Source organism: Mytilus edulis, chromosome 7 (genome assembly GCF_963676685.1).
Source record: "Mytilus edulis chromosome 7, xbMytEdul2.2, whole genome shotgun sequence".
Lineage (NCBI taxonomy): Eukaryota > Metazoa > Mollusca > Bivalvia > Mytilida > Mytilidae > Mytilus > Mytilus edulis.
The window spans coordinates 76,980,939-77,007,870 of NC_092350.1; the positions used below are offsets into that span (position 1 = coordinate 76,980,939).

General features: G+C 33.9%; 1 protein-coding gene and 1 long non-coding RNA gene across 5 annotated transcripts in view; both read right to left on the bottom strand.

Moving 5' to 3' along the window:
• The window catches only part of LOC139482261 (kinesin-like protein KIF18A), a 57,978-nt gene that overhangs the window by 5,046 nt on the left and 26,000 nt on the right, over nucleotides 1-26,932 (bottom strand). For 2 of the 4 annotated variants that reach the window (XM_071266003.1, XM_071266002.1), the window contains exons 12-19: nucleotides 15,959-16,132; nucleotides 14,218-14,339; nucleotides 13,048-13,256; nucleotides 10,730-12,016; nucleotides 10,052-10,148; nucleotides 4,976-5,112; nucleotides 2,891-2,969; nucleotides 80-148 (exon numbers count right to left, since the gene is read on the bottom strand). In XM_071266003.1, coding sequence (XP_071122104.1) covers nucleotides 80-148; nucleotides 2,891-2,969; nucleotides 4,976-5,112; nucleotides 10,052-10,148; nucleotides 10,730-12,016; nucleotides 13,048-13,256; nucleotides 14,218-14,339; nucleotides 15,959-16,132 — 2,174 coding nt within the window. The remainder of the gene's footprint in view (nucleotides 1-79; nucleotides 149-2,890; nucleotides 2,970-4,975; nucleotides 5,113-10,051; nucleotides 10,149-10,729; nucleotides 12,017-13,047; nucleotides 13,257-14,217; nucleotides 14,340-15,958; nucleotides 16,133-26,932) is intronic. The other 2 variants (XM_071266005.1, XM_071266004.1) reach the window with 1 other exon arrangement.
• On the bottom strand, nucleotides 19,424-23,458 carry LOC139482260 (uncharacterized). Its single transcript, XR_011654813.1, has 3 exons — nucleotides 22,552-23,458; nucleotides 21,744-21,812; nucleotides 19,424-20,979 (listed from the first exon to the last, which is right to left on the bottom strand). It is a non-coding gene; the product is annotated as an uncharacterized lncRNA (long non-coding RNA).

The following is a 26,932-nucleotide window of genomic DNA, read 5'->3' on the forward strand; positions in this document are numbered from 1 at the left end:
AGGTAAGCTAAAAAAGGCTGATGGCCTTTAATAATGAATCCAATTTAGAATTCTTTTACAAAAACATAAATATTCATACCTGTTTTTAATGCACTGGTTGCCTGCAGTTGGTACTCTTGAAGGCTCAAGATTTTCATTATTCAAATGTCTAGAAAAAAACATTTTAATGTATATGACAGCACTCATAAAAAATTCTAAATTAGAAACAATCATAATTTGAATACTGTCAAAATGGAGTTTCATTAATGCCAGAGTGTGTATGTTTAAACTGGACAATTTCTTCATTGGTTTTCTTCTGATCATCATTTTGTTATCTTCCACCACATTTTTCTTACGGTGCATTATGGTTGTGGCAAGATGTCGCTTGTTTTTCTTGTGTGCGCATCATCTTCCTAACCATTAAAGATTACAACAAAATATTTCACCCATTTGCTCGTTATATACTCAGGATCCTAAGAATAAATTTGACCGAAGCAGGCCCGAGACTCCACATGAAATTTATTTCCCCTTTTGTATTCTAAATAAGAAAAATGTAATTGTAACTGGTAAACCATAAGTGATAGTCTAGAGTCTTTTGAATTGAGGTCTTTGGTCCCCATAAAGAAAATTGGATCAAGATCAGACTCTGAATTTGTATTTTGGCTTAATATTGCTTCTTTTCAGAAGCCGTATAAATTTCAACTATATATTTTTACAAAACTGATATTTGCGACTTATTTATGTTACATGCATATTATGGATAAAATGGTGTGTTGACATTTGATTGGAGTTTTTCCCTTCTTATACTGTGGATTAATTATTATTGGTTGGGTACTGATTTTCATGGATTTCGTGGCTATGTGTAAACCATGAAATTAAATGTTCAACAATTGACAGATTTTCAATAGGCTTGTTTGCAGAGATCAGCAAAACCACGAAATCAAATATCCAAGAACATATAAGTTTTCCTCAATCCACGAAAATTGGTACCAAGGATAATAAATGAATCCACAGTACTCAAAATAAGCTGTGTTGGGAACTCATTTCAGTTACATAGTAGAGACTAAGGGTCATTTGATTTCAGATTCTTGCTCTATGACCCTAAAACTTAGTTCAAAGTCAAAGGTAAAATTGAAGTTCTAGGTTTTGACCTTTATTATAGATTCATTTTTATACATGAAAAAGCCTTAGGATCTTTCGTATTAGGTTAGTAGACATATAACCTTAAAAAAGTCAACCAGAAGTGACCTTTTTAATCCAGAAGTAGCAATTTATCTCCCTTATTTTAAGCAAAAGTATATGGAAACTCTAAATTTGGAGAATCAGAGTAAAGTAAGCTATTTTTTGACACCAGAAGTAACTTTCATTTAACTGGAAACAGCTTATTATCTCCCTTATTTGATAAAAAAAGTTTCTCAAACATTGTATTTTCAAAATCAGTTTGTGTTGAGCTATCATTTAAGGCCATACATATTGTTTTCTTATCAAATTTTTTTTATGTTAACATGGTTAAGTTCATTTGAGTGGAAAGACCTTCAATTGTTCTTTGAACAATAGGTTTTTTGTTTGTTTTTTATAAAATCTCTATTCAACATTGTTGTTGGACTGTTTACTCAAATTTTGACTTATAAAGATTGGCAGCATTTTAAATACATTCCACAATTTTAACCATCACACTTGATCCACAGAACATGTAAATGTCAAATGTCGTAACTCTGTAAGACTTGATCATTCTAAGCCTAAGCTCACCAATTCTCTTTTCCAATATTTAATGATACAAGTTGTCATATGCTACTTGATGAATAGACTTCAATTGGCATGTTATTGAAAACATCAAAAGAAAATTCTATTGATTTCACAGAATTTGAAATGTATTATTTAAAATTACATAAGTCATCTTTGAAGCAGTTGTTGCATCCAGTCATTAAAGTATTCTTAAAACCATGTCTTAGCATAACAATGAACTTTTACTTAAATCCCAATACATAATTAGTTATGTATTTCTAATGAACAATGAATGCACATTCTTTTAAGTACTGAGAAAATTCATGTAACAACTGCTTGTTCTCATGAAATATCGGCTCTGGTCGTGGATGGTTAATTGATGTATTTACATAACCAAACACAATATTGCTTTGACGTTTGATCATTTTCCATATGTTATGTAAATTCTGATCATTATCAATATTTGCCTTGATCTATATGTGAAAAAAAGAAGAGTGAATGGTTAAAAAAAGAACTCTTAACATTTATGTAAGAGAAAGAACAGGTTGTATTAGGACAACAAATCAATATGCACCACAACTGAAAAATAAAAACAAGAACAGCTGTTTTATTGCTATTATTTTCTTTATTATTTTGGTAAAGGAGTTTTGGATAACAGTGATGCAAGTTTTCATGAATCTTTACCTATTTGGACTTCATTGAAATATTTGTGTCAGAAATCTGTAATACTTCCTTAGTTGTTTCTGAAAAGTCTAAAGAAAAGGTATTCTGATTCTCTAAAATCTGCTAAATGAATTGAAATATTTTTTACAAAGCCTCTGTTGGAGTGCATACATGCCATTATTGATTCTTATCCCCTATGCCAGAAATCTAGAGGCTCGAAGGCGGTCACATTGCTAACCTTAACTCCATCATGCCTAATATAATCTCAAAAATGGCCAACTTCATTCAATAAAGCTTATTTAGTCGTCTTGACTACTTCAAGTTAATACCATTGTCAGCATTACAGGGACTTTTATAGCTGACTATGCTATATGGGCTTTGCTCATTCTTGAAGGCCGTACGGTGACCTATAGTTGTTAATTTCTGTGTCATTTTGGTCTATTGTGGAGAGTTGTCTCATGGGCAATCATACCACATCTTCTTTTTTATAATTACTCAGTATTAAGCTATGAATGAAAATTACCTTATTTTAGTTCTATATCTGGCAGCTTTTGTTGGTTGCATGTAGCTTGGCTGCTGTGTTTGTTGATTTCTTGGCTTTCCTGCAATAGAATTGTTTCAAAATTGTCACCATAGTAATTAATCATCTAAGCGATATTTAAAGATAAAGGTTAGGTTGTTCCTGTAAACGTGCATGTTTATATACTTTTTAATGATTCTATTTATACCAAGAAAGATTGTCCTATTACTTATAGCAACGAAAAGAATCATGTGGTAAAATCGAAACACATTTTTTAGGCAGTTATTGAACAGGAAGTTTTCTCATTTTATTTCTTTAACTTTTGTCATTTTTGGGGCCTTTTATTGCTGACTATGAGCCTATGAGGTTTTGCTTGATGTTGAATATAAGTTATATGGTTCGCTACTGACCCCATACGGATCCATAGAGGGTTAGTAAAATTCATAGGGGGTGAGGCCGGAGGCTGAATCCCCTATGGATTTTATTCACCCTCTATGGTCCGTAGGGGGCCAGTAGTTAACCCTATAACGAATTTATCGCACGTTGGACTTTTTCTGCTGCATTATGTTGAAAAATAAACAATGAAACACAACATCGATAGATGACGTCACCATTAACGCGTCATGAGCCCCCTATGAAATTTACTAACCCCATACGGTCTCATAGGGGGTCACCACATGATGGCGTTAAACCAATCACAACGTGATATTTTACTCGCGATGCGATAATGCCATACAGTGATTTTATACCAGATAAAGATCTTCTACCTTCTGGAACAGGAAGCTTTATACAAAAAACTATTGTAATGACCTCGTCACTGCTTTATTAGCATCCTAAAGTCTGTCAATCTGAGACAATTGTCACAGGATACAAAAATTACAGACAAACAAATTGCACACAACATGTTCTGATTCACTTTTGACACTGTGTGTTACTCTTGCACAAATTCATTGAAAATTCAAGTTTGTTTATATGGCATTACACAGTAGCTGATTGGTACATGTAACAAATCTCTTTTAAAACAAATCTATAAACCATCAGTATATGTAAATTTATTAAGCCTCATACCCTTCCTAAGGAAAACTATAATACTCAAGGAAACTATTTAAAGGGGCACTAGCTACGAGATATATGAAAAATCTAATATATTATTTATTTTTGCTCTATCATCAATAAAACGCAAAACTTGAAATAATAATTCCCTTTTAGCAGCCAATATGGTTCTATTTTGTCAAAATAAGTAAAAAAAACATTGATTATGAATTCACTTGCAAGTGAATGATTCAACCTCATTGAATCTGTATTCATGTGAACTTCAATTTAACCCCTTAGCTTGAGATGTATAACATGTGAATTGTATGAGTAAAGTTATTTAAAGGAAAAGAATGTCAACATTGAAAGTGAAACAAAGGTAAATTATTTGATTGACTGATTCGATCCACACAAAAATATTCTTATACAGGTAAAAACGATGATAAACATTTATTTGTCATCTATAATATGATATTAAATAGACCTAGAATAATTCAACAGCACAATTTTGCTTAATCTATTTATATCTATATTTATGTTTACATCGCTTATATGGATTGGTCATCGGATGACTATAGAGGTCAACTCGATAATTAATTAGATGGCGTCTAGACTCAAATACACACGAAACAGAGCTATGTATGCCTGTGCCCTGTTTATTGCTTAATTTGGACTTTTAATACTTTGGATAAATGTTTTACATTGTTATAAATCAAATATGAGAATTTAATTAAAATTAGTGAACATGAATTTGACAGCTAGTGCCCATTTAAGGAAAACTGTAATACCCTGCATTATGCCATACGGTAGAGGATTTTCTGAAACTTTCTTGAAAAACTTAAGTGGTATTTGGCGGGAGATACTGATTCAAATTCATAATAATACTCCTAACTACCCATTATTCTGTCCCTATGCTATGATGTGATTTTCTGTGAATGGGAGGGGGAACTTGGTGAGAGAGGCTTATGAGAGTGGCTGGCAGAGGAAGGTAAGCAAAATACATTCCCCTCTGATCAACATGATTAAATACCCCACAAATGTTATCATTATACTTACTTGGATCAGTATGCCATCTTTCCATTAGAGAAGGTAATCCAAACTCGTTCAGCTTCTTACACGTTTTCTTGATCTCTTCACTGTGATCTCCAAACAAATTCTCTTTCTTCATCATCATCTTACTGCCTACACTTTGTCTATAAATGTAAATGTAAGTAAAAGTAAAATGTATAATCAAATCTCTTTTTATTCACATTGTAAACATAATGACACAGAACCTTTTTTATTTTTTGTAATTGCATGTATCAATCTTAAAATTCAACACATATATTGTCAAAATCAAAAATAATCAAAATTCCAAGGAACATTAATGTTTGATAAAACTTAAGTTTGAACTTCCTCTAGCAAAGTTGCCCTATGATGGTTTTGTCTCTGTTTAGGCCTTTTAGGTTTTTCGTATTCTAGTGACAAGTCATGATTTATTAATGTAGTAAACTTTGGTTTTCAAAGATAAAAGTATCAACTTTATATGAACTTTTGACTGTGATAGTGCATTCACTACTATTCATTGTACATACATTTTCGTACGTCTTTTGGGTACAAGTGAACCACAAATCTAAATGTAAACTAGAGGCTCTAAAGAGCCTGTGTCGCTCACCTTGGTCTTGTGCATATTAAATAATGGACACGGATAAATTCATGACAAAATTGTGTTTTGGTGATAGTGATGTGTTTGTAGATCTTACTTTACTGAACATTCTTGTTGCTACAATTATCTCTGTCTATAATGAACTTGGCCCAGTAATTACAGTGGAAAATATTTTCTACAAATTTACAAAAATTTATGAAAAATGTTAAAAATTAACTATAAAGGGCAATAACTCCTTAAGGGGACAATTGACTATTTTGGTCATGTAAACTTATTTGTAGATCTTATTTTGCTGAACGTTATTGCTGTATACAGTTTATCTCTATCTATAATAATATTCAAGATAATAACAAAAAACGGCAAAATTTCCTTAAAATTACCAATTCAGGACAGTAACCTAACAACGGGTTGTCCGATCCATGTGAAAACATCAGGGCAGATAGATCTTGACCTGATAAACAATTGAACCCTGTCAGATTTTCTCTTAATGCTTCGGTTTTTGAGTTATAAGCCAAAAACTGCATTTTACCCCTATGTTCTATTATTAGCCGTGGCAGCCATTTTGGTTGATTGGCCAGGTCACGCCACACATTTTTTAAACAAATTACCCCAATGATGATTGTGGCAAAGTTTAGTCTAATTTGGTCCAGTAGTTTCTGAGAAGAAGTTTTTGTAAAAGATTACTAAGATTTATGAAAAAATGGTTAAAAATTGACTATAAAGGGCAATTACTCCTTCAGGGGTCAACTGACCATTTTGGTCATGTTGACTTATTTGTAAATCTTACTTTGCTGAACATTATTGCTGTTACAGTTTATCTCTATCTATAATAATATTCAAGATAGTAACCAAAAACAGCAAAATTTCCTTAAAATTACCAATTCAGGGGCAGCAACCCAACAACGGGTTGTCCGATTCATCTGAAAATTTCAGGACAGATAGATCTCGACTTGATAAACACTTTTACCACTGTCAGATTTGCTCTAAATGCTTTGGTTTTTGAGTTATAAGCCAAAAACTGCATTTTACCCCTATGTTCTATTTTTAGCCATGGCGGTCATCTTGGTTGGTTGGCCGTGGCACGCCACACATTTTTTAAACTAGATATCCCAAAGATGATTGTGGCCAAGTTTGGATTAATTTGGCCCAGTAGTTTCAGAGGAGAAGATTTTTGTAAAAGATTACTAAGATTTATGAAAAATGGTTAAAAATTGACTATAATGGTCAATAACTCCTAAAGGGGTCAACTAACCATTTTGGTCATGTTGACTTATTTGTAAATCTTACTTAGCTGAACATTATTGCTGTTTACAGTTTATCTCTATCTATAATAATATTCAAGATAATAGCCAAAAACAGCAAAAATTCCCTAAAATTACCAGTTCAGGGGCAGCAACCCAATAACGGGTTGTCAGATTCATCTGAAAATTTGAGGGCAGATAGATCTCGACCTGATAAACAATTTTACCCCCATGTCAGATTTGCTCTAAATGCTTTGGTTTTTGAGTCATAAGCCAAAAACTGCATTTTACCCCTATGTTCTATTTTTAGCCATGGCAGCCATCTTGGTTGATTGGCCGGGTCACGCCACACATTTTTTAAACTAGATACCCCAATGATGATTGTGGCCAAGTTTGGTTTAATTTGGCCCAGTAGTTTCAGAGGAGAATATTTTTGTAAAAGTTAACGACGACGGACGCCGGACGACGGACGCCAAGTGATGGGAAAGCTCACTTACCCCAATGATGATTGTCGCAAAGTTTAGTTTAATTTGGTCCAGTAGTTTCAGAGAAGAAGATTTTTGTAAAAGATTACTAAGATTTACGAAAAAATGGTTAAAAATTGAATATAAAGGGCAATAACTCCTTCAGGGGTCAACTGACCATTTTGGTCATGCTGACTTATTTGTAAATCTTACTTTGCTGAACATTATTGCTGTTTACAGTTTATCTCTATCTATAATAATATTCAAGATAATAACCAAAAACAGCAAAATTTCCTTAAAATTACCAATTCAGGGGCAGCAACCCAACAACGGGTTGTCAGATTCATCTGAAAATTTCAGGACAGATAGATCTTGACCTGATAAACACTTTTACCACTTTGTCAGATTTGCTCTAAATGCTTTGGTTTTTGAGTTATAAGCCAAAAACTGCATTTTACCCCTATGTTCTATTTTTTGCCATGGCTGCCATCTTGGTTGGTTGGCCGGGTCACGCCACACATTTTTTTAACTAGATATCCCAAAGATGATTGTGGCCAAGTTTGGATTAATTTGGCCCAGTAGTTTCAGAGGAGAAGATTTTTGTAAAAGATTACTAAGATTTACGAAAAATGGTTAAAAATTGACTATAATGGTCAATAACTCCTAAAGGGGTCAACTGACCATTTTGGTCATGGTGACTTATTTGTAAATCTTACTTTGCTGAACATTATTGCTGTTTACAGTTTATCTCTATCTATAATAATATTCAAGATAATAGCCAAAAACAGCAAAAATTCCCTAAAATTACCAGTTCAGGGGCAGCAACCCAATAACGGGTTGTCAGATTCATCTGAAAATTTGAGGGCAGATAGATCTCGACCTGATAAACAATTTTACCCCCATGTCAGATTTGCTCTAAATGCTTTGGTTTTTGAGTCATAAGCCAAAAACTGCATTTTACCCCTATGTTCTATTTTTAGCCATGGCGGCCATCTTGGTTGATTGGCCGGGTCACGCCACACATTTTTTAAACTAGATACCCCAATGATGATTGTGGCCAAGTTTGGTTTAATTTGGCCCAGTAGTTTCAGAGGAGAATATTTTTGTAAAAGTTAACGACGACAGACGCCGGACGACGGACACCGGACGCTAAGTGATGGGAAAAGCTCACTTACCCCAATGATGATTGTGGCAAAGTTTAGTTTAATTTGGTCCAGTAGTTTCAGAGAAGAAGATTTTTGTAAAAGATTACTAAGATTTACGAAAAAATGGTTAAAAATTGACTATAAAGGGCAATAACTCCTTCAGGGGTCAACTGACCATTTTGGTCATGTTGACTTATTTGTAAATCTTACTTTGCTGAACATTATTGCTGTTTACAGTTTATCTCTATCTATAATAATATTCAAGATAATAACCAAAAACAGCAAAATTTCCTTAAAATTACCAATTCAGGGGCAGCAACCCAACAACAGGTTGTCAGATTCATCTGAAAATTCGAGGGCAGATAGATCTCGACCTGATAAACAATTTTACCCCCATGTCAGATTTGCTCTAAATGCTTTGGTTTTTGAGTCATAAGCCAAAAACTGCATTTTACCCCTATGTTCTATTTTTAGCCATGGCGGCCATCTTGGTTGATTGGCCAGGTCACGCCACACATTTTTTAAACTAGATACCCCAATGATGATTGTGGCCAAGTTTGGTTTAATTTGGCCTAGTAGTTTCAGAGGAGAAGATTTTTGTAAAAGTTAACGATGACGGACGCCGGACGACGGACGCCGGACGCCGGACGCCAAGTGATGGGAAAAGCTCACTTACCCCAATGATGATTGTGGCAAAGTTTAGTTTAATTTGTTCCAGTAGTTTCAGAGAAGAAGATTTTTGTAAAAGATTACTAAGATTTACGAAAAAATGGTTAAAAATTGAATATAAAGGGCAATAACTCCTTCAGGGGTCAACTGACCATTTTGGTCATGCTGACTCATTTGTAAATCTTACTTTGCTGAACATTATTGCTGTTTACAGTTTATCTCTATCTATAATAATATTCAAGATAATAACCAAAAACAGCAAAATTTCCTTAAAATTACCAATTCAGGGGCAGCAACCCAACAACGGGTTGTCAGATTCATCTGAAAATTTCAGGACAGATAGATCTTGACCTGATAAACACTTTTACCCCATGTCAGATTTGCTCTAAATGCTTTGGTTTTTGAGTTATAAGCCAAAAACTGCATTTTACCCCAATGTTCTATTTTTAGCCATGGCTGCCATCTTGGTTGATTGACCGGGTCACGCCACACATTTTTTAAACTAGATACCCCAATGATGATTGTGGCCAAGTTTGGTTTAATTTGGCCCAGTAGTTTCAGAGGAGAAGATTTTTGTAAAAGTTAACGACGACGGACGACGACGGACGCCGACGACGGACGCCGACGACGGACGCCAAGTGATGGGAAAAGCACACATTTCTTAGGCTTGTATGAAGGCATTTGTTAAACCATGGAATCAAATATCGAAGAAAATATAGTTTTTCTTAATTAACGAAAATTTGTTACACATTCTACAATTTTTGTTTTGGGATTGCAAAATACCCGTCTGGCTAAAAAAAAAATTGGAAGCTGTGGATGAAATATTTATTGTTGTTTTAACATTCTCTTTAAGTTAATGCTTCCATTAAGCAAGCTCCATCATGAATATTTGTCTATAAAATAATCAATGTTATAGCTTTCTGTAAAAAATATGCCTATATTTTTTAGTATGTAGTGTAAGTACTGACCTCAGATTCTGTTCACTTAGTGGTGTGTTGTTATTCATTTCTTTCAGTGGAGTCCTTACAACTTGTGGTGACTGAACGACTTCTGAATAGCTACGTGCTATAATGATAAAGAAAAGAAAATACAGCAAAACCAAAAATAACAGTAGGAAATAGTTTCCTCTTACCATCAGGTCATATTTATTACATGTATTATTGGTATCTTATTAAAACCACAAGGATATGCTCTATTGGCAAGTGCTGAGTTATATGATTTTCATTTTACCCATACTCTTTGTTTTCATCTCTGTCAGAAGGGGAAAAAAGATATTGTAATATCAGAACACTCTGGTGAACAAGCTTAAAACGTATCTTTGTTTTCTATTCTTACAATAAAAATAATGATAAAAGTTTTTGTTTTCTGTATTGTGAATGGTTTGAAGATTACTGCTGGACATAAACTTCCTTCTTTTCGTCATTTTCTCACAAATTAAATACAAGAAAATAAAGAAAAAGCTCTAGGACATTGAAATTAAAGAAAAGGTGCTTCATGCCAAGCAAACAATTTGTTTTATTTGTTGTCACAAAACATTTTAGAAAAGAAAAGACATACTTAAACACAAAAAATACATTTATAATTAATTGCGGCCACTGAGCTGTGTTAGCTGTGCTAGTAAATCAAAAAAGTTTTGAATGACTCACCTTTCCTTACAGAATCTGGTGTACAGGGCAAACCACCAAATGTTATGGATCTTACAGCATGACTTTTACTATCAGATGAGAATCCATCAGTTTGAAAGTCTGGTGTTTCCATGGTTACAGTCTGTGATGTTACATATCCTGCTGATTCTAAAGTATCTGTGTTAATGGTCTGGAATGTCAAATTATCATTACTTGACTGATTTGTTCTAGATAAAAAGACAGGTTCATCTGGTGTTTTTCTCACAGCATTGATTAAGTAAGAATGATGACTGGGAGACCTATTTTGTAGACTACATCTCTCTTGTGAAACGACAATATTTGATATTCGTAACCTATCATTAACATTGTTACTAGATTCAACCACACATGTAGTTCCTGTTAAATTGTTCTGTGACTGGAGAGCAAAACTGTCACACACCGGTTGATACTGAGATTGCAATTCAGTCATTCCATTACTCTGAGATTGTAGTGCAGTCACACTAGCATTGGAGTGTGAATCGTTAACACTAAAAGGAGACTGCAATGTAGACAGCAGACAGCATTGATTATTTACAGAGACAGTGGAATCACAGTCGTTCAAAGCGACAACATGTGGCTTCATATTTATAGCACTATCAGTATTCTGACACAGACTACTTTGTATATTAGTACTTGTATTATTTACAAACAGTTTTGTATTTCCATTTAGCACGCTAAAGTTACTTTGATCATAATTAAATGACCTTGAAAATTTGTCAGCAATCACTGGTGTCCTTGCTATGATTTCTGGATCCTTGTCACTTGTATCCATCAATGTGAATGTAGAGTTTTGTTCGTCTGATTTATTTTCCTCTAAAGTAAAAGTTGAATCAAGTGACTGACTAGTGTGAGAGACATCACTGTTTTTCACTAAACTACATGATTTATTTTCTAATCTTAAAGCATTTTGAAGCATATGATTGTTAAATGTTAAATTTTGTTTATTTACACTAGAATCTACTGTTAAAACAGAACATGTTGTAGAAGAGCAAGTTATTTCTGCACTTTTTGTACAAGGAACCAGTCTCTCTGGTATGACTGGTACAGTGTTTGCATCATTTGTCTGGTTACATATCACAGTTGTCTCCCTTGAAGGATGAGATTTATTTAGAAATGGTGTATGACCAGCTGTGGATGTTGACTTGTAGCTGTATGAATTTCCTTCACTTTCTATATCAGTTGAATGTTTCAAAGAACTAATATGTCCAGTCTCTTTATTGCACAATAATGATCCAGATGCTGTACCTGTTTCTGATCCCATTATACACTCTGAAAGAAAGCATTTAAACATTACAGTAACTTTTCTTTGCAGAATATTTGTAATCACAGTACACAATCCTTACAGCGTATGCCAGTAATGATATTACCAAGCTTGTAAATTTTACAATCTATTATGAAATATTCTGTCCAAAAATGTGTTAGACTTATCGACTATAATTGAGTTTCGGTGGACAGTTGTCTCTTAGGCAATCAAACCATATATTCTTATTTTCATAGTGTTTTTAACCATGGCTAAATATTTAATAATTTCTTGCTCGTTTTCTTTCAAATCTTGTGGATTAGGGTAAATATTTTCCCCCTTTTTTTTGACAGTATATTTAACATATAAGTAATAATTATCTCTGGCAAACTTTAGAGAAGCTTTCTGTTGCTGTCATTAAGCTCATACAGATTTACACTGCTAAAATTGGTCATTTTTTTCAGTACAACTATTACCAGCACTCATAATTCATTGACTAGTCCTGTACAGGACTAAACTACTGCCACAACTCCATAAAAATGTCAAATATTACATTTGATGTATTTGTGCAGTCAAATAAAACTTTAGCTTTAAAACATTAGTTTGTAAGTATTTTTTCTTCAAGAAAAATCATATATAATTAAACTGATGTCATAGAGGCTTAATATTTGTAATTCTATCATCTTTTATTCTATTGTTAAGTATCAAGTTTTCAAAAACCAGTTAGAACATCTGAAAAGAAATTATTACACAAGTCCTAGAAGAAAATATTCATATGTATACGCTAGAAACGTTTTCTGTTTGCTGAGTGAAATGAGAAATGTCAAAACATATTTTTTATCAAACATTTTGGTTATCAGTGACACATAAACTGTTCTTCATAATTATTACAGATTTCTGAGAATTTTACATAGGACCATACAACATGACCATTTATAATGGTTAACAATTAAAATAGAAAATTTGTGTGCCTGGGTTTACATGAAATAGCAATTTCATCAATATTTCCTATCACACATTTTTATTAGCTCTGGTTGATATATAAGTATATTGTTTCTACCTGAAGGAAAGCTTTTGAAGTCTAGGAGACCAGATAGACAGAATGACTGGTTACCAGCTGTGAATGTTTGATCAGCAAATGACACTTCCCTCCCTTCAGCCATGCTTTGGATCTGTTGATATTCCCCTTCCAGATCAGAGGTTAACATACCCGATCCTTTGATAATTAAATGTTGCTGTTTCACCAGATGTAACAGGCTGGTAATCATTCTATACATGTCAAATATTACTACATGTATTAGAAAATAACAGATTTTACATTGATCATCTCAACTATAAAACACTGAAATTGATCATACAATATTTATCTTAACTTTGTCATAAATTTATCTCAGTCACAAGCATACTTCATCAATTTTAATCATAATCAAAATCATAGATGCAGCAGAGCAACTTAAAGCTTTTAAAAGGAGTAGTTTCAAGTAGGTTCCATAAGGACATAAGGTCCTAAATTGTCTGTATAAAATTTAAAATTAGGTTTAATTGACCTATACCAAAATAAATCAGCACAATGACAATATCAAAACATTCTCTCTGTTCATGACATCACAAATAGCACTCATTTTGATTTTCCAAGAAAATTCAATGAAAATGAATAAATTTCCATTGATTTCTTTAATAGGAAATATAGAGCGCAGGTGTTGACAAAAAAAAATCTGTTAACATAGTCTTAGTTATTGCATTTTACATATCTGACACAAATATTTATTTTGATTAACCCCCTAATTCTATGCTTCCTAGGCATTATTTGGTTGAAATCAATACAATTTTGTCAAATTTTGCAAAAATCAATGTTTTGACAGAAAAAAATAACCAGCACTTCCGTGTAAAACATTGACAAAAAACTTCTATTTAGCTTCCTTACAAGTCTTTTCATCAACTTAAAACATTTTTTATCCTGAGATATTGAACTTAATAATCAGAGCCAGATATGGCCCTTTCCGATTCTACTCCTTTAATCTATTAAACCTTGAAACTGTGAAAACAAGAAAATCAAATTCATCCTACACTGTTATATTATATTGTTTTTTTCTGGTTTGTTTTTTTATGATACCATTAATTGCTCTATGTTTCCTATCCAAGAAATCAATGGAAATGAATCCATTTTCATGGGAAATAAAAAATAATAACAATATACAAACTTTTTAAAGATATCTGAATTGTTATTTACCTTTCTGTTGACTGTATTTCTCTTTCCTGTGACTTCACCACCTTAGTCAGATATTTCACACAATACTGATTTTCTGTTAATGCCATACTTTTCTGATGTAGCTGTAAAGTTAACTTCAAATTCTGCCATAGGAAATAAAAATATCATACATAACAGAATAAAGTTCAGGAATATCTTTGCTAATGTTCAAAATTTGGAAAGCTAGTTCATGTTTGTGTTGTGTAAAAAAAAAATCAAAGGTGGGAAAAAATCGTTTATCAACTTTTTTATGCATTGAAAGATATTTCACACAATACTGATTTTCTGTATTTGTGTTACCTGAACTTGTAAATCCTAAAGCACATCTGCAGAGCTTTAAGTTGATACAATTTCAATGACTTTAGAAACAACAAAAATACACTATAGTTGGATGCAATATATTGTGTAAGAAATTATGCAGGACTCTAAATCGCTTCTATGGGTGGTCACTCCCTGGGTACCATGTATGTTTGAATGGAATGCTATTTTGATCTCACATTCTTCAAAAAGTATAGTCAGTTGCAAAACAAATGTGGGTCCATGCACTCATTTGTGTAACAAGAAATAGAAGACTTTGATTTTTAAATGGTAGAGATCGCATTTCTCTTTATGCTTAATTCTTTGCAGTGTATTCTTAATGCAACATCATTCTGCAGCTTTTACCTGCAGTTCATTAAAAAAAAGAATTACTGTCATATACAAACTCATTGATGATCTAAAAAGTAAGTCTTTATCTACAGTGGATTCATCATTATTTGTTGGATACCAATTTTTCATGGACTTTTTGGGTACAGGTAAACACGAAACTAAATGTTCAACGAATGACAAATTATATATAGGCTTGAATACAAACCTAGACAAAACATCAAAATTAGATATCCATGGACATGTAAGTTTTACTTTATCCACGAAAATTGGTACCCACGAAAAATGAATGAATCCACAGTACCTTTTATTATATGGGATTTTATTTAACCAATTTAAAGATGTTAGTGATATTTCCATGAGTTTTTTTTAGGTTTATCATTAGCAACCTTCCAGATGCAACATGTTAAATTTGGATGCATTATTATCTGCCCTTTATACTTAAACTATTTATGATTTGTTGGGAAATTTTGATAAAAGTTTGATAGAAATTCTTCATTAAGGTGGCTCATGGGTACAAAAATTTTAGCAAAAAATTAAACCTTTATTTTTTCATTACAAATTTTATTTATTACACTATTAGTTGTTACTTTATGATATGGTACAAAAAACAACCCAAAAAAATTATTTGGTTTGGCCCCAGATGACTTTAAAAATTGAAAAAGCTCCAAATTATCTCCCTTTGGTGCAAAAATGCCATTTTTTGTCCTTAAATTTGAAATATCTTTTTTAACTCATCGGTGACCTATATTTTTTATTATTGTTTTCAAATAAGCTGTACATAAACTAAATAATTGTAAAATTTAAGCGATTTCTTATATTAGGTTATTTTTTTATTTCGATATTTCCTCTTTTTCTCCTATATGTTCAACAGAAAAAAAGGACATTAACAAAAATGTATGCTTCTTCTAGAGGCAGATTTTAGCTTAAATGAACGGTGACCCTATTTTTTTATTTCATTTTTCTTTTAAGTATATGATAAAGTTCATTTATGAAAAAATATAGCGAAATCCTATATTAGAAAAAAAAATTCATTTATACCCAGGAGCCCCCTTAACAACATACATGTATATCATACCTGCGTTTCTAGATTATCACCAGAACAGTTATGTTGTGATTTAACACTTTCTTCCATTTCTGCTACAGTTTTCCTATTTTCTAACAAACTTTTCATACATTTGTCCCTGTTGCCATGGAAATTATCCAAACGACTTCTTGATGAGGAAACCATCTTTTTAAGTTTATCTGCTAACTATAAAGAACCAAGAAGATAAACTTATTTTCCAATTTCATATATTAAAAATCATGGCAAGTATTTAGCAGGTGATCAGGTTTTCATCTACAAATGATACATCTTTAGGTTACAAGGAAGTCATTTGATCTACAAATAATACATCTTAAGGTTACAAGAAAGTCATTTGATCTACAAATGATACATCTTAAGGTTACAAGGAAGTCATTTGATCTACAAATGATACATCTTTAGGTTACAAGGAAGTCATTTGATCTACAAATGATACATCTTTAGGTTACAAGGAAGTCATTTGATCTACAAATGATACATCTTAAGGTTACAAGAAAGTCATTTGATCTACAAATGATACATCTTAAGGTTACAAGGAAGTCATTTGATCTACAAATGATACATCTTTAGGTTACAAGGAAGTCATTTGATCTACAAATGATACATCTTTAGGTTACAAGGAAGTCATTTGATCTACAAATGATACATCTTTAGGTTACAAGGAAGTCATTTGATCTACAAATGATACATCTTTAGGTTACAAGGAAGTCATTTGATCTACAAATGATACATCTTTAGGTTACAAGGAAGTCATTTGATCTACAAATGATACATCTTTAGGTTACAAGGAAGTCATTTGATCTACAAATGATACATCTTTAGGTTACAAGGAAGTCATTTGATCTACAAATGATACATCTTTAGGTTACAAGGAAGTCATTTGATCTACAAATGATACATCTTTAGGTTACAAGGAAGTCATTTGATCTACAAATGATACATCTTTAGGCTACAAGGAAGTCATTTGATCTACAAATGATACATCTTTAGGTTACAAGGAAGACATTATTTACATAGGCGACAATGATAGCCTTGTTTGGTCCTGCGTTTTCACTATTAAAGATCCATTGAAAAAAATTTAAAATCTAAATTATCAACACCTTTGGGTGTATTTGAAATGGAAAACACATCTGGTGCCGCAGCTTTTATGATAGAACTAGAGGCTCTAAAGAGCCTGTGTCGCTCACCTTGGTATATGTGAATATTAAACAAAGGAAGCAGATGGATTCATGACAAAATTGTGTTTTGGTGATGGTGATGTGTTTGTACATCTTACTTTACTGAACATTCTTGCTGCTTACAATTATCTCTATCTATAATGAACTTGGCCCAGTAATTTCAGTGGAAAATGTTAGTAAAAATTTACAAATTTTATGAAAATTGTTAAAAATTGACTATAAAGGACAATAACTCCTTAGGGGGTCAATTGACCATTTTGGTCATGTTGACTTATTTTTAGGTCTTACTTTGCTGTACATTATTGCTGTTTACAGTTTTTCTCTATCTATAATAATATTCAAGATAATAACATAAAACGGCAAAAATTCCTTAAAACTACCAATTTAGGGGCAGCAACCCAACAACCGGTTGTCCGATTCATCTCAAAATTTCAGGGCAGATAAATCTTGACCAGATAAACAATTTACCCCCCCCCCCCCCCCCCTCCCCCCCATGTAAGATTTGCTCTAAATGCTTTGGTTTTCGAGTTATAAGCCAAAAGCTGCATTTAACCCCTTTGTTCTATTTTTAGCCGTGGCGGCCATCTTGGTTAGATAGCCGGGTCACCAGACACATTTTTTAAACTACATACCCCAAAGATGATGGTGGCAAAGTTTGGATTAATTTGGCCAAGTAGTTTCAGAGGAGAAGATTTTTGTAAAAGATAACTAAAGATTTACCTAAAATTGACTATAAACATGATAAAGGGCAATAACTCCAGGGGTTAAGAAATTTTACTAAAGCTCACTAGCCCAGGGCTAATTGGAAGCAGGATTTTACTAGCCCTGTTGAAAGAATTAATAGCCCAACAAAACTGACCTACTAGCCCGAGTATGCCTTCCACATTCAGAGTTTCCTGCAATAAACAAAGAATTCTATAAACTTGACAATTTTTATCCATTGTACAGTGGATTTTTTGCAAATTGGATACCCAAAGTCCAAAATTAGCAGATATTATATTCAATTCGATAATTGAATACTCATTAAATATACTGTAATAATGACTTGCTCAACTCTCGACATGGTACAAGTCTTGACCACTTCTATACATGGTTATACAAAAGCATGCCTGGCATAAAAGGATTGGAGTAATTTTTATCAGATACATCATCATTTTTGTGTAAAAGAAATATCAGCTTGTTACATATAATGCTCATACTTGTTTTCAGTTTTAAAAATTCTATTTATAAAACAAATCAAATGACCACAAATATATATGTGAATAAATATCACCTTCCATACTTTGTGTCTTTTATAATAGTTTTATAAACAAAGTACAGTAATATCCATATTTACATTTATTACAGGTAAGCTAATTATGCGCTATTAATAGATTCCAAACTGAGCAGTCTCTAAACTGAAATTGTATTTGTTATAAATTTTAATTCTTTAAAAATCAAATTCATTTGAATATCAACGAAGATAATCATTATCATAATGATGAAATATTATTGCATCAAGAGACTGTTAATGTATAGGTCATGGTTCTAGAGGCTTCTTCACAGTATGTAAACAAAAACAAAATGGCTACCATAACATGTGCACATGTAACAAATTTATATCTGACAAAGTCGGGTGTCTGCTGTTAAAAGGGGTTCACATTTATAATTCAATAAATTATTCAGAAGGAGGTACAATCTGGTTACATTATATTTCTCTGGTTGCATAAGCAATGTACAACACCCCTGTATTGAAAGTACGGGATCTTTCTACAAAATCTGTTCAAATTCTTGGAATCCCAGATGACGTAGTCGAATCTGATTGGCTAAGATATAATAGTGATGAGGGGATTTTCCACTTTATATTTTGACAACGCCAAGAATTTTTTGTTACTAGTCCGTCATGCATATTGGGTTACAAGCTTTGGTTGCCCGAGGCCTAAATGTTGTAGTCCCGGGCGTCGGGCTAGTGGATTTTTTAACCCCTGAACTCCTAAAGGGGTCAACTGACCATTTTGGTCCTGTTGCCTTATTTGTAAATCTTACTTTGTTGAACATATTTCCTGTTTACAGTTTCTATCTATAAAAATATTCCTATGTTCTATTTTTAGCCATGGCAGCCATTTTGGTTGGTTGGTCGGGTCACTGGACACAAATTTGAAACTAAATACCATAATAATGATTTTGGCCATGTTGGTTAAATTTGGCCCAGTAGTTTTAGAGGAGAAGATTTTTGTAAAAGTTAACTAAGATTTACGAAAAAATGGCCAAAAATTGACTATAAAGGGCAATAACTCCTAAAGGGGTCAACTGACCATTTTGGTCATGGTGACTTATTTGTAAATCTTACTTTGCTGAACATTTTTGCTTTTACAGTTTATCTCTATCTACAATAATATTCAAGATCATCACCAAAAACAGCAAAATTTCCTTAAAATTACCAATTCAGAGGCAGCAACCTAACAACGAGTTGTCCAATTTATCTCAGAATTTCAGGGAAGATAGATCTTGACCTGATAAACAATTTTACCCCATGGCAGATTTGCTCTAAATGCTTTGGTTTTTGAGTTATAAGCCAAAAACTGCATTTTACCCCTATGTTCTATTTTTAGCCATGGCAGCCATTTTGGTTGGTTGGTCAGATCACTGGACACAAATTTGAAACTAAATACCCTAATAATGATTTTGGCCATGTTTGGTTAAATTTGGCCCAGTAGTTTCAGAGGAGAAGATTTTTGTAAAAGTTAACTAAGATTTACGAAAAATGGCAAAAAATTGACTATAAAGGGCAATAACTCCTAAAGGGGTCAACTGACCATTTTGGTCATGGTGACTTATTTGTAAATCTTACTTTGCTGAACATTTTTGCTTTTACAGTTTATCTCTATCTACAATAATATTCAAGATCATTACCAAAAACAGCAAAATTTCCTTAAAATTACCAATTCAGAGGCACCAACCTAACAACGAGTTGTCCAATTCATCTCAGAATTTCAGGGAAGATAGATCTTGACCTGATAAACAATTTTACTCCATGTCAGATTTGCTTTAAATGCTTTGGTTTTTGAGTTATAAGCCAAAAACTGCATTTTACCCTTATGTTCTATTTTAGCCATGGTGGCCATCTTGGTGGGTTGGCCGGATCACCGGACACAATTTTTAAAATAGATACCCTAATTATGATTTTGGCCATGTTTAGTTAAATTTGGCCAAGTAGTTTCAGAGGAGAAGATTTTTGTAAAAGTTAACGACGCTGGACGACGCCCGACACCAAGTGATGAGAACAGCTCACTTGGCCTTCGGGCCAGGTGGGTCAAAATCTTTAATTGTTTTTACATAGGCGGTAATGGTAACGTTTTTTCCTGTAGCTCAGTCCATATCGTTAACTTGGATATGTATGATAGCTTATTTCGAAGCTGTGACATTTTCACATATGTGGTTAAATTTTCGGGGTACGAAGTGAGATTACTTTTTCCGTAAATTAGCAAACCCCGAACATCCTGTTGTGATGCGGCTCCTTGTGGTAAAATATCCCCTTTTTAACACAATAAGTTCTTTGAAAATTTAATACTTTGAACACATTCAATAGCTCCATAGTTTTTACACATTTATTCTATGTTCCTCTACTTTCCTAATCACCACAAATAATTAAGTTCAGTCATTTGCTAAAAATAGAAATATGTCCAATATCACTACACAGAGATTTTTTCTTTACACGTGACTTTTGAGTTCCTCATTTCAAGGCGCATTAGGGATGTTGTCCCATATTGAAATCCATACTTCTGATTTTTCCAAATATTTTTATGTGATCTTCATCGGTATAATATTCTGAATAAATCTTTGTATTTTTGTCCATTTCTGAAAAAAAATAAAGTTGTTTTAGCACTATAAGGCAATGACACTTTCGTCGCTATATATTCATTTATTTTGAATACAATGAGTATGTATAAGTAATTTCTTCCAGATTACCTCCACTAGTCAAAACAAGGACAAAACTTCTGATTATAACCTTTAATTACAATACACAGACCCTGATAAAGCATTCTATAAAATTTTCTTGTGCCTTTAAGTGCATTTTGACAGAGAAATTATGCAAAACTGAAGGTTTTATAAAAAAAACAACACCAAAATAATTATTCTTACTAGTGGAAATCTTGTATTTAATACTGTTGAAACCACTCTAAACTACTGGGAAAGTCATCCATATCATATAATTAGAGTGCAATATAGTGCAAATTTTCAAAACTTGTCCTTTCACATAATTCTATTTGAGAAAAAATGTTTTTTACATGTTTTTCAGTGAAAACCTTTTATCAGTGAGAAATCCACATGAGGTCTTAACGGAAACATTGTGACATCACATGTATTATGGCGTCATTAAATAACGACAGATCAAAATAGCGCTAAAAATAGTTTGCAGTGTTACGTGAGAAACAGTTGCCGCAAGATTTTACTCGAAATATTGAGTCCAAACGATCTGTAACTAAGCCTTTTCATTTAATACCAAGACCATAGCAACAGTTTTCATATTAGCATATTTTTAACATACTGACTGTAATTTCTATTGCATAAATACCAGAAATAAACAATTTAGAGCTTGCCTAATAAAACAAAATGCTTACCAGTTATTCAGGACTTTTTAAAACCTCTAGTTTGCCATCTCAGGTTGAAAAATAATGATATGTCTGGAACTGAAATAAGACAAAAAAAAATACTCAGGCTGTGTTATCATTTGATTTAAATGCATAAGTATTATTGAGAGAGAAAAATCTATTCTTGAAAGTTTAATCACAAAGAAAGACAAATGCTTCTCCCTTGTGCTTAGCCACCTTCATTTAAACCTTTTGTATTAGAACCATGGGTAGTAGCTAACTAGCTTAATAGTTGAATAGGTGCAGAAATATTGTTTCAAGAAGGTTTGACCCTCCCCTTTTTCACTGAGAAATGACAATATCTTTTGTTTGCTCATGTGCATTAAAAATAATAATTCATGATTTTCTTAAAACATGTAAATGTGTTTGTCTGTTTTTTTGTGCATATGATATCTACTGACCAGGGGTCAAATCATTGGATAAAAGCACATGCGATGATGAATCTCATATTACTCGTATGAAGTGTGTTATCTCCTTGATTATCAGGTATTCCTGTAGACCAGAGTGATAATTACATAACAAAGACTATATTGTGTCATGTTTACTTACAATTAATAATATTTAAAAGTTATTTCTTGCCTTTTTAATGTAGTAAACAAATTCCTTTCGGATCTCTCGGAAGTAAACAAATTTATGATTGTGCCTAAAACAAGTGTTCAGCCCCGTGCCAGTTATGCATTTTAAAAGCGAAAATTTCCTCGAGTTTTTGCTGATCTTTATCAAAAACATTTATCTTAAACAATTTATGATATCTAGGTATAAATAAAAAACTACTTACCATCATTTTCGGTGGTGTACAAGGTGAAATCATCCATAAATCAGTCTGACAACTTCTGGAATTAAGCTTCTAATTTGGGTCAAAATCTTTAATTGTTTTTACATAGGCGGTAATGGTAACGTTTTTTCCTGTAGCTCAGTCCATATCGTTAACTTGGATATGTATGATAGCTTATTTCGAAGCTGTGACATTTTCACATATGTGGTTAAATTTTCGGGGTACGAAGTGAGATTACTTTTTCCGTAAATTAGCAAACCCCGAACATCCTGTTGTGATGCGGCTCCTTGTGGTAAAATATCCCCTTTTTAACACAATAAGTTCTTTGAAAATTTAATACTTTGAACACATTCAATAGCTCCATAGTTTTTACACATTTATTCTATGTTCCTCTACTTTCCTAATCACCACAAATAATTAAGTTCAGTCATTTGCTAAAAATAGAAATATGTCCAATATCACTACACAGAGATTTTTTCTTTACACGTGACTTTTGAGTTCCTCATTTCAAGGCGCATTAGGGATGTTGTCCCAGGTGAGCTAAAAATGATATTTTTTAAGGGTACTCAACGGTTCCAGAATTTTCTAAATAGTATGAATGAAGAACACCCTTTGCTAAATTTGGCACAGAAAATGATGCTTATCACAGAGAGTTTTCTCTAAATTTCTCGCTATTTCTACACCAATGGCCAACAATCATTTCTCTCTATTTCAATTTTGTTTTCTTATTACCAAGGCAGCAGAAAATAAATTTACTTTTATCTATTATCTTGGAAGTAAAATCTAGGTGGCACCAGTCATCTTTATTTACTTCCTTTTAACGTTTATATGTTAACAACTGTTAAGTAATTTTATCTATGTACTCAAAGGGGGATAACTAAAATGTCTATTTATGACTTGCAGTTTTTACCTTTCTCTAAAAGTTTGTGAAGAGTGTAGCTGTCCCAAATTTGACCAACATAACTGTAGTACTTTTGAAAACACAAAATGATTGAAGATTGAGAAAACAAAAACTTAAGTGGTAAACCAAGATTAGTTTAACTTAATTGCCTTCCTCTTACTAGTTGTGTTACTTCATTGCCTGCCACTTACTAGTTGTGCTACTTCATTGCCTGCCACTTACTAGTTGTGCTACTTCATTGCCTTCCTCTTACTAGTTGTGTTACTTAATTGCCTGCCACTTACTAGTTTTGTTACTTCATTGCCTGCCACTTACTAGTTGTGCTACTTCATTGCCTGCCACTTACTAGTTGTGCTACTTCATTGCCTGCCACTTACTAGTTGTGTTACTTCATTGCCTGCCACTTACTAGTTGTGCTACTTCATTGCCTGCCACTTACTAGTTGTGCTACTTCATTGCCTGCCACTTACTAGTTGTGCTACTTCATTGCCTTCCTCTTACTAGTTGTGTTACTTCATTGCCTTCCTCTTACTAGTTGTGTTACTTCATTGCCTGCCACTTACTAGTTGTGCTACTTCATTGCCTGCCACTTACTAGTTGTGTTACTTCATTGCCTGCCACTTACTAGTTGTGCTACTTCATTGCCTGCCACTTACTAGTTGTGTTACTTCATTGCCTGTCACTTACTTGTTGTGCTACTTCATTGCCTGCCACTTACTAGTTGTGTTACTTCATTGCCTGCCACTTACTAGTTGTGTAACTTCATTGCCTGCCTCTTACTAGTTGTGCTACTTCATTACCTGCCACTTACTAGTTGTGTTACTTCATTGCCTGCCACTTACTAGTTGTGTTACTTCATTGCCTGCCACTTACTAGTTGTGCTACTTCATTGCCTGCCACTTACTAGTTGTGTTACTTCATTGCCTGCCACTTACTAGTTGTGCTACTTCATTACCTGCCACTTACTAGTTGTGTTACTTCATTGCCTGCCACTTACTAGTTGTGTTACTTCATTGCCTGCCACTTACTAGTTGTGCTACTTCATTGCCTGCCACTTACTAGTTGTGTTACTTCATTGCCTGCCACTTACTAGTTGTGTTACTTAATTGCCTGTCACTTACTAGTTGTGTTACTTAATTGCCTGCCACTTACTAGTTGTGCTACTTTATTGCCTGCCACTTACTAGTTGTGTAACTTCATTGCCTGCCACTTACTAGTTGTGCTACTTCATTGCCTGCCACTTACTAGTTGTGTTACTTCATTGCCTGCCACTTACTAGTTGTGTTACTTAATTGCCTGCCTCTAACTAGTTGTGTTACTTCATTGCCTGCCACTTACTAGTTGTGTTACTTAATTGCCTGCCACTTACTAGTTGTGCTACTTAATTGTCTTCCTCTTACTAGTTGTGCTACTTAATTGCCTGCCACTTACTAGTTGTGTTACTTCATTGCCTGCCACTTACTAGTTGTGTTACTTCATTGCCTGCCTCTTACTAGTTGTGCTACCTAATTGCCTGCCTCTTACTAGTTGTGCTACTTCATTGCCTGCCACTTACTAGTTGTGTTACTTAATTGCCTGCCACTTACTAGTTGTGTTACTTCATTGCCTGCCACTTACTAGTTGTGTTACTTCATTGCCTGCCACTTACTAGTTGTGTTACTTCATTGCCTGTCACTTACTTGTTCATTGCCTGCCACTTACTAGTTGTGCTACTTCATTGCCTGCCACTTACTAGTTGTGTTACTTCATTGCCTGCCACTTACTAGTTGTGTTACTTCATTGCCTGCCACTTACTAGTTGTGTTACTTCATTGCCTGTCACTTACTTGTTGTGCTACTTCATTGCCTGCCACTTACTAGTTGTGTTACTTCATTGCCTGCCACTTACTAGTTGTGTAACTTCATTGCCTGCCTCTTACTAGTTGTGTTACTTCATTGCCTGCCACTTACTAGTTGTGCTACTTCATTGCCTGCCACTTACTAGTTGTGTTACTTCATTGCCTGCCACTTACTAGTTGTGTTACTTCATTGCCTGCCACTTACTAGTTGTGCTACTTCATTGCCTGCCACTTACTAGTTGTGTTACTTCATTGCCTGCCACTTACTAGTTGTGTTACTTCATTGCCTGTCACTTACTAGTTGTGTTACTTCATTGCCTGCCACTTACTAGTTGTGCTACTTCATTGCCTGCCACTTACTAGTTGTGTAACTTCATTGCCTGCCACTTACTAGTTGTGCTACTTCATTGCCTGCCACTTACTAGTTGTGTTACTTCATTGCCTGCCACTTACTAGTTGTGTTACTTCATTGCCTGCCACTTACTAGTTGTGTTACTTCATTGCCTGCCACTTACTAGTTGTGCTACTTTATTGCCTGCCACTTACTAGTTGTGTTACTTCATTGCCTGCCACTTACTAGTTGTGTTACTTCATTGCCTGCCACTTACTAGTTGTGTTACTTCATTGCCTGCCACTTACTTGTTCATTGCCTGCCACTTACTAGTTGTGCTACTTCATTGCCTGCCACTTACTAGTTGTGTTACTTCATTGCCTGCCACTTACTAGTTGTGTTACTTCATTGCCTGCCACTTACTAGTTGTGTTACTTCATTGCCTGCCACTTACTAGTTGTGCTACTAAATTGCCTGCCACTTACTAGTTGTGTTACTTCATTGCCTGCCACTTACTAGTTGTGCTACTTAATTGCCTGCCACTTACTAGTTGTGTTACTTCATTGCCTGCCACTTACTGGTTGTGTTACTTCATTGCCTGCCACTTACTAGTTGTGTTTCTTCACTGCAATGAAGTAACACAACTAGTAAGTGGCAGGCAATTAAGTAGCACAACTAGTAAGTGGCAGGCAATGAAGTAACACAACTAGTAAGAGGAAGGCAATTAAGTAGCACAACTAGTAAATGGCAGGCAATGAAGTAACACAACTAGTAAGTGGCAGGCAATGAAGTAACACAACTAGTAAGTGGCAGGCAATGAAGTAACACAACTAGTAAGAGGAAGGCAATTAAGTAGCACAACTAGTAAGTGGCAGGCTTTTAAGTAGCACAACTAGTAAGAGGCAGGCAATGAAGTAACACAACTAGTAAGAGGAAGGCAATTAAGTAGCACAACTAGTAAGAGGCAGGCATTGAAGTAGCACAACTGGTAAGTGGCAGGCAATGAAGTAACACAACTGGTAAGTGGCAGGCAATGAAATAACACAACTAATAAGAGGCAGGCAATTAAGTAGCACAACTAGTAAGTGGCAGGCAATGAAGTAACACAACTAGTAAGAGGCAGGCAACTAAGCAGCACAACTAGTAAGAGGCAGGCAATTCAGTAGCACAACTAGTAAGTGGCAGGCAATTAAGTAACACAACTAGTAAGAGGCAGGCAATGAAGTAGCACAACTAGTAAGAGGCAGGCAATTAAGTAGCACAACTAGTAAGTGGCAGGCAATTAAGTAACACAACTAGTAAGTGGCAGGCAATT